Source organism: Monopterus albus, unplaced genomic scaffold (genome assembly GCF_001952655.1).
Source record: "Monopterus albus unplaced genomic scaffold, M_albus_1.0 scaffold190.1, whole genome shotgun sequence".
In the NCBI taxonomy this organism is placed as follows: domain Eukaryota; kingdom Metazoa; phylum Chordata; class Actinopteri; order Synbranchiformes; family Synbranchidae; genus Monopterus; species Monopterus albus.
The window spans coordinates 490,581-504,789 of NW_018128070.1; the positions used below are offsets into that span (position 1 = coordinate 490,581).

General features: G+C 42.8%; 1 protein-coding gene across 1 annotated transcript in view; it reads right to left on the reverse strand.

The window, feature by feature from the left end:
* The window catches only part of gli3 (GLI family zinc finger 3), a 94,714-nt gene that overhangs the window by 39,792 nt on the left and 40,713 nt on the right, over positions 1–14,209 (reverse strand). Inside the window, 1 exon segment of the mRNA XM_020617505.1 lies at positions 5,915–6,020. Coding sequence (XP_020473161.1) covers positions 5,915–6,020 — 106 coding nt within the window.

Below are 14,209 nucleotides of genomic sequence, written 5' to 3' on the forward strand. Positions count from 1 at the left end.
CTTTATCAGAATGTACCTTTTTCAAAGATATTTTAATGGACCCTAAAATTAAATTCAACCAGGGACCAACATTGAAGATAGTACAATGAATAGCATTTGTTGAACAAATGAGGGTTTGATTTATATAAAGCGTTCGGTGCAAATGGAGTCTTTTCTTTAGATGAGATTACCATTTGCTTTTAAGACGTACTAAATCAGCAATAAACCATTCAGCAAGGAGCAAAAAGAGCATTAAAACCTGCCTGTGATATTTAAGAAGAAATGCACACACAGGGCCTGCAGCAGCCTCTGCGTACGTAATCCGAGCCTGCTAAGTAGAGTTTTGGAACACGTCTTAACAGATCTCCACGGGTAATGACTCAACCCTAAAACCTTTACAGGCCTTGTCAAATATCTGCTGTGCCAAACTTGTTTTTCCCCTCCCCCTCCTCACCTCCCACCCCCCACCTCCAAACCTGCTGGATCCATCACTCTCTAAATAAACAGGTGCCTTCAAAATGTCATGGTCCTGAGCGCAGGCTGAAAAGAAAAAGAGACTACACTGCCCATTTAGGCTTCTGGAACTGGCGTATTACAAAAAAATTGATATCCTGTAACTTCACTCTGCCCACATTTCTGCTTAGGCATTTATCTCCTTTCTCTCCAAATCCTGAAATTGCCTCAGAAAAAAAAGGGGCTGGGGGGCGGGGGGGTACTTTCCCTTCCTCGCACATTTTCACAGAGTGGTGCACAACTTTCTTTTTTCTTCAGTGAAAATTGAAGAGGCTTTATGTCAAATGTGGCTAAAGCCAGCCTCTCCATATCAAACAACGCAGCGCGAAAATTACTGTGGCGATGATAAGGCCGCCAGATAGAGCGAGAGAGGAGAGCGAGGGGGGAAGAACTGAAAGGATGTGACTCTACTCAATTATACTGCAAAATTGGTATGACTGAATATTTTTCATTCAGGTGACTGATAGTATCAGTGAAACTGCAATGCAGATAAATAAAGGAGCCTTCTGTCAAGAATAAACACCATTAATCATGAAGCCAGCGACTATGAAGACTGGGGTTTTAGACAGTTAGAGAGGAAGATGGAGAAAGTGGCCTTTGTCTCTCCGCCCTGCTTATCAGTGACAGCAGGCACATGTGGGTAATCTGATGGTGATCAGATGTGATTATGAAACACTCATCAATTCTTAATGGAATTTACAGCTTCACTTCACATTGTTTTAGTCTATATGATATTCATATGTGCATATGATCAAATCTTGCCTGTGTTATATTCCAAAAATTTATAATTACCTGCTACTGTGTCATATGTGCAGTAGAATTAGTCCAGCCTGAGACCAAATATCCACTATTAAATGAGCTGTTGACACAGCAAAGTCAAATCCCACCATAAATACACACTGATGAAGTCATACGGCTGCTATGAAAGCCACACTAGACACCTTTGTCTTTGTTTTATTTGGCAGTATGTGTGTGTGTGTGTGTGTCTGTATGCTAGTTACAATACTCAACCTCGTCCCATCTGGAAGAAGGTGCTGAGATAAGACTGTGCTCTTTATGCTAAGCAATGCGCCGCTCCGCTATGCCCAGACCAGGTGCTCTGACAACAGTTTATGTAAATAACAAAACAACATAGCACACATAAAAAAGCCTCTCTGCCAAAGGCAGGGGACAGCAAAAGGGAAGGACGTACAGTAGGAGATGATGTACAGAAACACGGTGAAATCAGCAACAATCTCGGATGCCTACAGGAAATAAATCTGAAGGTAACGAGGTGATTCACTCCTTTCAGTATCATAAAACGACAGCTCACACACCCCTTAAGTCCATTAACACACAGAAACACACCCCCAACCTCCACACTGACAGAACACAGGCCACGGTTTGATTCAATCACATGGAGAAGTTTTTTTTTTTTAATCAAACAACTTTTTTTGCATTTTTCTAAATCCATGTGACAGACCTTCCATATGTGAGAAGAGAGAGTACAGAGTATTTCATCTAATTCGTGTCTGGACTATTTTTGGTTTTACTTCACTTAAATGTTAAGTTCAGAAAATTAGTTTAGATATTTCTCATAAATGCACAACCAAATTGAAAAAGCAACATGTCAAAGCTGAAGGTGTTCTTGGTACAACAATGAAAACTATTAACTCCGTCCATTTGGATGAGTCTTTCCTAAATCCACACAGTAACTGCACAAAAGGTTGAGTCACTTATCTCAAAAGAATGTTTTCTTGTTTTAATGGTGCCATTCACAGCGCAAGGGTCTGGGACTCCAGAGTAAATTCTGATGCTGATAATTGACTAGTGACGAATACCTCTGTTTGTTCTGAGCGGTCTCCGGGTGACAGGGAGCCGGCACAGAGCTGCATGAGAGGGCTGTTTTGTTTTGCTATGTACCATGGTCAGGCAATAAAGCTGGAATGAAAGGAGCGGTCTCTTCTTTTGGCCCCGGCCTCCCCTTAAACTCCCATTAAGCCAGTCCCGCACAATGGCGGTGGCAGAGGGGACCAGAGCTCCCACAGAGAACCTACTCTTCACCAATCAGTGTGTTTATTTAAACAAGGAGCATCTTCTCTGAAGCACGAAGGGCTTGCTCTCTCTCTTTGTAGAGGCTGGAGGTCAGATGTTTCCAGACCAGAAGGCCACTCAGAGAAAAAGTTTCAGCACAAAAAATCTGTTTTGCTAATCTTGGACCAGCACAGGTCATAAAGGCTTTGATTAATCTGTAGGTTACAGAAATTCAGAAGGAGCTTCTTGTTAGCTGGCTTCAATTGCAGCTCAATTTGGGGTTGCTAAAACTCTTGCAAAGTGCCATATGTGAATATAGAAGTTCCTCAGTAAAGCAGAGGCCCCTACCCTCTCTAAGGCTGTAATATTGAATGGCACATTGGTACCTTCCCCACAAGAACTCATAAACTAAACGATTAGCCTCTGTCTGTAATTGCGCTCTCCCTTGCCTAATAGGGGAGGTGAGGTAAAGAGAGAAAAAACAAAGGACAGTTAATTTGTGATTTCCTCTGCTCATTTGAAGGCAAATTAAGTGTCAAACAGCTAATACAGAGCATATTTCATTTTATGAGCTTTTAATTTAATTCCACCGCCTCATATTGCTGGAACCCGTTAGCTGCGCTGCTAGCGCTCGCTCCTTGTTCGAAAATGGGGGCCATAAATAAACATATTTCAATTAGGCCCTTCACAGTAATAGGATATGATTCTGTTCATTTGCCACGTATGGATGGAGGATGTGTCATTGTGGCAGAGAGGAAACAAGCTGCTGGGCATTTGCAGTGTTTTTCTCCGGCCATGGATGCCCAGTGGTGACTGGCTTGTGTGCGTGGCGGGGAATGCTGGCTGGATTGATGGAACTGCCGCAGGGCCAACCCAACTGTAATTACAGGCCGTAATGAGAGGCTGCATGGGGAAGTACTGCAATAATAGTGCCTGTGTACTTAGGCATATCCTTGAGAGAGCTAATAACGATTAATTCTGTTCACCGAGGAAAACTTGTCTTAAAACAATTCAATATTTCTCCATAAGCCGCCTCCTGCCCTCCACTTCCCTGAAGCGACAACTGTACGTCGACTGCCTCTATTTGGTTGGGCTGGCTACATGTAACATTACCAAGCAGAATGCATCACTTTTAAAGTCTGCAGAGACATTTACTTTTTGGCTGCGACTCTAAGGTCATAAAGTTTGGCCACAGCTAAAACTTGCACAAAGCCGAACCTGGGAGGGTTATTAACTTCAATTTACCATCAGGTGGTTGGAGCCAGCTGTAATATTGCAACTGATGGGAGCTTCTGTTCACTGGGGAATTCAGTCCTGCTTTTTTAATCAAGCAGGCAATATTCTTGCTTCCCAATGCAAAGACTGAGAAGCAGAGATCACTCTGCACATAAGTTCATGCATAACTTGTATGACAGCAAGACTTGATTTAAATAAGCCTAGCTGCTAAATAGCTGTCTTATAACAATGACGAATCGTTTCCCTCGGTGTAGCATGTCATATTAAACAGCTTTATGCTTAATGGCTTAGATAAATAGGCCTTAAGTAGCGTGGCAGAGCATGGCCGTGTCTCCAGTGACAGCAAACCGAGCGCACAGATAACTCCTGTCCGGACAGAGTGACTGAAGACACCGGCACTGCATTAACTTCTCCCCTTAATTCAATTCTCTGGCTCCGTTCTGTCCCTCCACCCCCTCCTCATTTCTCTCCTCTCCCTCTCTAACCTGTGCTCCAGATCGTACCAAAGCGCTCCTGACGGATAACAAGCCAGGCTGTTTGTTCAAGCCAGTGTTGCCGGCGCAGGTTTACCCCATTATCTCTGCATAAGCTAAATGCTAAATTATATTTGCCATTTTGTTTGCAGTGACACAGGGCATCAATCACATCCCTTTTTTATTTCCTCACCTCTCTTCCCCCACCCCTGTTTTTCCACTGATGCAGCCCCTGAGCAAGAGATGAGGGGTTGAGAGGTGGGGTGGGCCGGAGGTGGGGAGGCGGAGGGGAGACATAAAAAATTCATTACGCTTAGTGGCACATCAGCTAGGGAGAGATATGACTCCTGAGGAGGAAAAGGGGGAGTTGATAATGATGAAGAATATCAAACATAATGCGGCCCAAGTAGCTGCCCCATCCAATTTGTCCTCGTCGCACGGTGATCGCTTCCTTCGTGTCTGCAGCTAGGAAACAAGTGCAGCAAGGACGATGAAGTGTCTCCTTGGAGTACTCGCCGTTTGGACACAAAGAATACAAATGATAGTGAAAGGAAAAACGCAGTGAAAGACGGTGAGCGAAAGTGAGGAGGAAAAAAACAGCAATTTGTGCATGAGTGTATGCTAGTGGGAAGGCTAAGGGTTCTCCGCGGACCTGGCCAACACCATCAGAAGCAGACAAGAGAAACAACTAATAAAACTTCCCCTGCTTATAAATACTTTTACTTATAAGGCACCACACCATGGTTTTACCTTCTTTCATATCTGTTAGCCAGTAAATGCTTAAGATTGAATGAGACAGGATGGTTAGTTGTATACAATTCCTCTGTCAGGAGCCCGTCAGTGTGTGTTCAGAGACAGCTAGATATCAGCAGAGACATTGCTTCCTTCTTCTGACAGGCCTTGATCATTGCTCTTATGAGAACCGCACGCTCCCAGGCTCCCCTCTCCCCGCTCCCATTTCCATGTCTCTGGCACATGTTCATTTGTGTGTCTCTGACATGCAGATCATGGTGCACTGTGGCCTTTGATCCTGAAAGGCAAAGAGAGGGCACCCAACACCTATGAGGAGGATGCTCCACGCCCACAGGTGGAAGGAAGGGAGTTTAGGGATTTGATTGTAGCTGTTAATACCAAGGAGTATGCCAATGATGCATGTGATGCTGCTGAATCAAATGTGCACTCAGTTAAGAACTTTTCACTTTTGGACCAAGTAGTTCTAAGGACTAAGTTCTAGGAACTACCCCACTGGTAAAAGTAACGTAACACTAAAAGAACCCTGACTGTTAGCAATTAGCCAATAAGCTCACAACAGTTAACACATTTGCTTTATTTGTTGCTAACATGAATTATATAATGAGCCACTGTTGGCAAACTGCAGCTCCTCATGCCGCTGGTGATGGCTAATGATTGCTATTGTTTACACAGCTACCAGTTTTTTAAAAATGACAGTCAGGGGTGCTGCAGTCAACATACACGAAAGTAACTCAGAGTTCCTATTGTGCTTGGAGAGTAGCTACCCTGAAGTAGGAGCTAAGAAACATCCCTTAAAAAGGGGTTCTAAGAACTATTACTGTTCTCAGTTCCTGTGGTGCCGGCACACAAAAAGAGTGTACTTGGTCCAACAGTTCTATGAACTATGAAGAAGTTGCTCTGGTGTGAAAGTACCTTGTGTGTGTGTGTGTCCAGGTTAAAAGACTTACACATGAAGAGGGGGCACAGGGGAGGTGTCATAGAAATAACGTCCCTGGGCATGTCTGTCGTCAACTGGCACAGGATGATGGAAGGTAGGGAAGAACTGCGGTGCAGCTGTACAGAAGAAAAGAAAGAAAATGAGACATGATTTGGAAGAGCACTGGTTCCTTTACAGCATACTGTCATGTGAATGCATTCCCTCCTCAGCTAATCTAAACAGCAGCTTTAATGAAAGGCAGTGGTTGATGGCTATCTTTCAACAGACCCACCCGAAGGAGACCTCATTAAACGCACTGAGCTAAAAGCTGCATGGCTCCAAAATGTTCACTGAGGAAGTCTTTGTAAATGTCTCAAGGCTGACAGAACTCAAAACAAGCACTGACAAATAACCAAGAAAAGAAGCTGAATCACACATTTCTCAAAGCCTAATATTGTTTGGTACAAAGTTCAAGATAGAACAAAACATCCATTTCCATTTTGGTACTTTGTCACAACTGCCAGAGAGAATCAAGAGACTTGTTTTGTTCTCTCCAGATTAAACATTAAAACTTTCAAAACTTTCTTTCTTTTTACCCAAAAAAACTGAAACTGTTGTGCTGCCACCAGGCTGCATACAGTATAAATACATTCATCTCCATACTGTCATCTTAAAAACTAAAGTTGGAATTTTGTGTTTCAACTCTGCAACCACTGTCGAACAAGTTGCAACAAACCACAAGTGGGACATTTGCTGCCTACCTGAGAACAGAGGTTTGAAACTGAAATGGGTTAAAACTTGTACAGAAACAATTATTAAGCTTAATAATTAAACCACACACAAAGCAACGGGTGCACACAGCAACACACTGATCAGTTCTTCATTCACATACTGTATGAACACATCTCATTGCCAGAACACATATTATTGCCTGCCACAGAAATCGCTGACACGTTGCGCATCATATCATATCACCACCCTGAGGTAAAGTATGTGTCAACATCTGCGTACCTTCACACAGTGAGTCTCTGAGACTGGCAGCTATGTGTTTTTTGCTGGTAAACACTTGAAAGTGCATACCAAGATGGCAGACAGCCAAACCCTGTGGTGCCCGACAGCTCTACAAGTGTTGCTCCATACCCAACACAGATGCATCACTGGACAGCAGCTGTTGATCCCCCAGCACCTCTCAGGTCTGCTTACCTCAACCCCCACTCCTTCATTTGGATGATCACTGCCAGGTTAGCCCAGCGCAGCTACAATTACAAAGAGATCCATTTGGTTTTGTTTGTAATCCTACAGAATTTGAATACAAGTCTGAAAGAGGTCCTCCAGGGATTAGTACTGCACTTCAATAAAGTTGGGGAACTTGCAAAAGACAAAAACTAATTAAAATTGGAAGCAGAAGAGAACAAGTGACAATGAGACACGTTAAAAGATCAAGTTATAAAAACCCTGGATCCTACACTTTCTTTAATGGAATTTAATGTTTTGAATTTGGTTTGTTTACACTCCACAGCTCCCTGTCAATTCAACTTTCTTTCAAACTCACCTCCCCCAGTTTGTGTAACAGGACTCCAGTTAATAATGTGTAGTCTCTGCGTTCATACCAAAATACTCGAGTCTTTGGACTTAGTTTAGCTCTCTCCTGAGCCACACACACAATTATATAGCTGTTTTCACAGGCTGCACTACTCCCCATGAGTAGTAAACTGTGTGCCTTTTAAGCCCAAAAAGCACATGCAACGCACATCAAGACAGCGCTGACCCACACACCTGCAGCAAACAGGCAGACATCTCTACACCAGTTAATGTCCTGTTTTCCTCAGATGACAGCAAATCACCCTAAAATACCACATTAGAACAAATCAATGTGCTCAGTGTGAAAACTTAGGCAAACTTCTAGAAACCATCCGAGAGTTTTCATCCTGTTTTCACAATAGCAGATAAGCGGTAAAAGCCTCCTCCATGCGGCTCTGGCAAGTATCTGACCGCTCCGTCTCTGCCTGTTTGATAGTTTCCTCCTGATGACTCAGTTTTGGCTTGGCTCACCTCGGCTGATTCCACAGCTGCTGGGGGAGTGAGGGATGAGGGGATGCTGGGACGGAGGGATGAGCTGCGTTAGACAAGGGCAGAATTTGGTTTGTTTACACTCCACAGCTCCACTTGCAGGCTGTCGGCCCTTGGCTGTCAGGGTCGGAAATGAACCTTCAGGTTTACTGTGCTCTGTATACTGTGTTCCAGCTTGATCTTACTGATCCCTGCCTACACTGCAGGAACTATACACCAGCTTCTGTCCTGTTGGGTAATGGGGGATGACTTCACCCCCCCGACTCCTGCAACACACACTTTCACTCCCACATCCGCCCCTCATTGAATTACCCAGATCGCCCTATGTTTATGTCTCTGGAGCTCCTCACTCAGCACAGCCCTGTGCCTCAACATGTCTCTGTTTTCTTGATCGTTCATCACTATTCCCTCCTTCCTCACGATGTGGCCCGTATGGCAAACCGTTCCACCGAGGTTTATTTAAATCCAGCTCAGAGGTTTACTTTACCGTGACCCTATCTAAACAAAACCTGCCACCTCTTTTATACCAGCACAACTCTCCATTAGCAAGGCAAACAGATGTGTGTCACAGAACGGAATGTATACAGTCGCAGAGAAGAGAGGATGAAAGAGAGAGGTGGAGAGACTCCATCCTGCAATCCATCTCTAGTGTTTCCTGTAGGACCTCCTTACTGTGAACTCTGGGACTAAATTGTCTTTGCTCGCTTGGATATTCAAAAGTATTCTTGTCTCCTAATACAAAATACAGCTGGAAGGCACATAGAAAGCCAACACACACATCAGAGTTTTACCGTCCTGTTTCGGCCAACCGCTGCAGCAGCTCCAGCATTCCTAAGGGAAGTGTCATCACAACGGCTTTGTCCAGGTTCCATAAGTCATCTTAGCTAATCAAGGAATCCAAAAACTCTACATGTCAGAGTTTGCAAACTTTTTTGACATGCAGCTTTTGAAATATAAAACATCACCATAGCCTCTCACCTAGTTATCAGCCCTGCAGAACTCTTCTCATAAATTTTAATGACTCCAGTCCAACTTGTCAGAGCGGCAGTGTCCACATTAGGTTGAATTTTTTTTATTCTTTTAGGATGAAAGTCATTAAGCCATAATTACAAATGGGTCTTAATGAAAGGGCAATTAGAAACTAACTTTGACCACGCTCATTAATTCTAATTCAACACAAACACACCATGCTCAGGACCTTCCTCCTCGTTATGGTAATTGCCTTGTCTTTTAGTGGACACTTGAATCATTTCAAAAGAAGGGGGAGGACAAGGGGAGGATAAAGTCTACAGCACATCATTCGCAATATCCTCATTGGTTAATAATGAAAGTTTTACCACAAAGGATTCAAAATGTGATGTGATACTTTAAGAGAATTTGAGCTGTCGGTCACAATTCTGATTTGGGTTTGGATAAAACACAAACAATTTCTCTTCTTTTTCTGTTGTTGTCAACTCAGCATTGTGAGTTTATTGTCTTGACAGCTAAACCTGGGCTCCTCCTCTGCTCTGGTGAGGTTCACTGCCTCTGCTCTAACAGAGTGTCACCCATAGCCGACAAAGAAACACTCTTCCATAAACACTGTGCTTCTCATCGATGCACCGCTGCAAGAGCACAAAGAGCCAGTGACAGATTGTCATAAGCGACTAAGGCGGAGTAGGAAAAGGGCTACTGGGACCTGCTCCAGAGGTTTGTGAATTGCTAATGTGGAACATATGAAGCCTGTGCTGGGGCTATGACTGCCAGATTTCATTATGCCACCTCTCTCCATGCTCATGATCTCACTGCTCAGGCACGCTTGTCTGCAGCGGGGCCCGCAGTTACACACACAGCAACACTTCGCAGAGCGTGTGAATGATGCTCCAGACTTTGGCTGTTTGTAAGTGCATGTGTGTGCAACTTGTATCACACCTTTTGTGAAGTGAATACAAGCACGTGTACATGACTTTATTGTGTGAAAAAAGGACAACACAGCTCTGGGTACAGTTCTGTATGGGGTTTTATTTTTTTACTTGCTCCTGAACATTTCACTATGTAATATCTAAAACAATGGTCCCCATCCTTTTTACATTACAGCCACTTAAAATTACCCAGAGAGCTTCTAACTCGGAGTCTATTTCCTTTCTCAGTTTGTTTAGAGGCTTGGGGATGTGAATTTATCCCGATTTCCACAAAAACTTGAATATTAGATAAAGTTAATATAATTTTGTTTAGCAGAACTATGTTTTTTTCTCCTGGTAATCATACTGCAACTCCTCAGATTTTACTTGTTATGGAAGAGTCTCAACTCCCCAAGGTGGGAACTACTGACTTAGCGTAGCTATATGTTTAAAAGCACCGATATATAAGGACTAGGAATATAACGATACTTGTAATTTGGCGAGATCGCAATAGAAAAATGTCTCGATAATGTCATGGGACTATGATGTATCTTCATATGGTTATTTCGCTAGTACAACTGTGTTCAGGTTGCAGAATTTGAAAAACTTACATAGCTAATGCTCCATCATCCACTTTTAGGGCTGTTGCGTGGCAGCGTTTCAGTTTTCCCCTTTCAAGAAATGACAGGGGCAAAAAGGCAACTGCCAGACGAAAGCAATAGTATCTCCAGTTAGGACTGAGACAGTCCTGGATTCATCTCGCAGAAACAGGAACATGACTGTGCGCAACACTTTAACGGAGATGGGCAAACAAACCAGACTAAGTAACCACCCTTAAAGTCTTTTCTCTTGAAAAGGTAGACCACGCTGTTTGAGAAACACCTGCAGTGGCGGACAGATCTCACGTTTTATCATGGCAATATCTTACCATGCGTTTTTGGTATTGTTACATCCCCATTGAGAGCATCAACAATTACATGTAACTGTGGGTTTTGTTGTCAGTAGCTCATAATGAAAGCAACGGAGTTTTCTGCTGGACCATCGGTCAATCATCGTAAACAAAACAAAACAAAACAAAACAAAACAAAAAACTAACACACATTATTATTGTAAGGCACACACAATTTATTACTAGAGGATGCATTTTTCCAAAAATCTCCATGATTTTTTTGGAAGCTGGCTCTCCTGTGTAGACAAATATCCCCTCCGATCACTTCCCCTTTGCACCCTGTCGCTCAGCATGTTTGCTTAGACTGAGGCCTCAAGCTGTTTGGACATGTAAATAACACATTTGGAGACTGTTTAGATAAGCTCAAGGGGAGTTGCTGTTGACTTTTTGAGTGCTTTGCTTAATTACGGGTCCCAGATTGTTTCAGGTCTAATGGCCTAATTATCACTGTATAAATTAGCCTAATGTTCTTGCTGTGCAGAGCTTTCTGTATGCAATGCTTAACCACTAGCATTGCATTCTCTCTAGCAGATAAAGATAAAACTGGCCCTTTGCAGCACAGAGCAATAGTTTAAATGGAGACTCAAACAAGCAGAGAGGTTAAATAACAAAAGAATGCTAAGTGTTGCCTTGCCGATCTCTGCCATTCATCATATACACAAGCTGTCAGAACACACATTGCCCTTCCTCTTTAAATCAATAGATATTTTTTTCCTCCGTTATGCTGCGCTCTCCTCTGTTTTTACTTTGTCTCTCTAGCTCAACTGCTCTCACACCCTTAAACACAAACAGTTTTACTGTGAGTAAAAATAATTGACATTGTGGAAAAGAAAAGCCAGAGCAGAGAAAAGGGAATGGTAAAAAGAGACATTAGCTATGCACATTAACAAGAATACACTCCTTCACTACTCACTGTCAGAAGAAATTTCCTTGTCTGGACTGAATATGTTGGTCTATCCTTTCTCTTCATGGTTCATTAAGTCTTTGTATATTTACACTGGGTTTTAATGTAAGGCTATCACTGCACCAAAGCATAATTTTTCATTCAACCAACATCATGGACATGACATGCAAAAACACCCTGTCAAACTTTTTTCCAAAAGTTACATTTTTGTACAGTTAGGTATCCCCTGTAAAATATGAATCCATTTGCAGGGCATTTATCTGAAGCAATATTTGGAAAGAAACTATTTTTGAAATTAGGAAACAGAATTATGAATATCAAGGCTTTGTTCCTTCCAGCCGGTAGTTATCTCTACTACCCTCTCCCTTCTCCCTAAGTCACACAAATATCTTAATGGAACTCCAACACCTGCCAGACATTTACCAAACTAAGTCAGTCTTAACAAATTGCATACCAGTGCAAAGAGCCTTGCTGTAGAGTGAAGCTAACCACACATTCAGCAGTTCCAGTTGCAGAACCATCTAGCCCCAGCCATTCCCCGTTTGTCTTCCCTTCCTCCTTGTATCTCAGTGTGGATCAGGGAGTGAAGGTTATTTTGCGGCCTCTGTGGAGCCAACCTATCTCCTACATTTGGAGGATTTTGCCAGACTGGAGTAAGATAGGAAGAAGAAGCAAACTCTCCCCTTACTATAGCACCCTCCAGCCTCCTGTTCACCACCTAGCCAAAGAGAAGTGATTTATACAGTAGTTTAGTAACTGAAACACTGCACTGCTTCTCTCTACCCTTCTCTCACATCTCTGTCTCCTTCTCTCCATACAACAATACCTCTCAGAGAGAAAGGAGGTGATTTAAACCTCAGGTTAACTCACAGGGAATGAGCTACATAGCATTTGCTTCTCTCACTGTGTAGTTTATTCCACTCTAATAGAAGGCCACTTTAGAGTTTGAGATCTTTATGTAAAACTTTAGGTCACTGAAAACATGAAAAGGCATTTTGTCCGTAGTCTGTTGTTTAAACTCCTTTAAATTCTTGCATCATAAAAAATGTATGGTAAAGCGGTTCCAATGTATGTAAGAACAAAGGTCATATCGGTGACAGTGTTCATGATTAGACTGCATGTGGCTGTGTGATAGTGACACCTGCATTGTAATAGCACGCTGTTTAGGGAATCTGGAGAGCTTATCAATTCTGAACCATGCTGAGAAGCCAGTGACCAAAACATTTTCATTTAATTTTGTGTAAAAAAAAAATGTTTGCATTTCAAGGTAGAAACTGTTTTTAGTTTATTTCTGTGTCCAACTTTGCAGTAATCCATCCCAGTGAATATTTTACAACCTTTTTTTTTCAAATTTTTTATCCGGGTTCTCTCCAGCTTCCTCCCACAGTCCAAAGACATGTAGCTTAGGTTGACTGGTGACTCTAAATTGCCCATAGGAGTAACTGTGAGTGTGTGTGTGTGGTTGTTTGTCTACATGTCAGCCCTGTGACAGACTGGCGACCTGTCCAGGGTGGACCTGGCCTCTTGCCCACTGTCAGCTGGGATTGGCTCCAGCCCCCTGCGACCCTATTCAGGAATAAGCAGTATAGATAATGGATTGATGGAGGTGTTACTGCAGAGTAATGTAGTTAAAAGAAGTTTAAAAAACCTTCTGGCATCCAAGATCAGAAGGTGAACTGCTGAAAAGTAATTAACTGCAGCAAAACCTGGAGCGAAGCAAAGAGCAGAAAGATGCTGCACATTCTTTCTTGCACTACCAGTTTGCAGTTGGAAAACCACCTCTGAAATCTCAACTAGCAACAAAATGTTCAGGATGACTGATCTCCAGCCTCGAATCATATGCCTCTGAAAGCTGATTTTCATATGGTGTTAAAATTAGTGGAAACCAGTTGCTGCCTGGAAGGTGGAAAATCATTCTAAAAATGTATTATATTCTTTGGAAAATAATCATGCATGTGTGATTTTAGGTTTATAAACATTCAAAACCACCAGTACAATTTTAATACAAGGGTATTTCGCCCTGTGTTGTAAGCTTTATACTCGATTTTCTACCAAACCTGAACAAGCATTAGACAAAGTCTGTGCAGGCCTCTAGAGGCATCAGGCCATGATTCAGGTTAACCGAGGAAACTATGTGTCACAGAACAAAGACCAAGCTCAGTGTCACAGCAATCACACAAATGGCTGCTGGGTTCTGCAGGGCTGGACAGGACTGGTCAAACCTTCTGCGGAGTGCAACAAGGGCGCAAGGGCACCATAGTGGCATTGATGAGGACAGGACAAGCATGGCACTGCCACCTGACCCAACAAGGTCGCTTCTCTAACCTTTAGACAAACACTGCCACCTTACACCTCTCTTTCACCCTCTTGCATCTTCTTCTTAATTCATTCCGTTAATCCTGATCTCAGTCTGTCTTTTTCTTTGCCGCTCTCATTATTCAAAGCGCATCCTCCTGAGCTCTCCCCTTTCCTTCTTCACAGCTTCCCAAAACAAGGACAAAGTTGTAATCCATTTACTACACC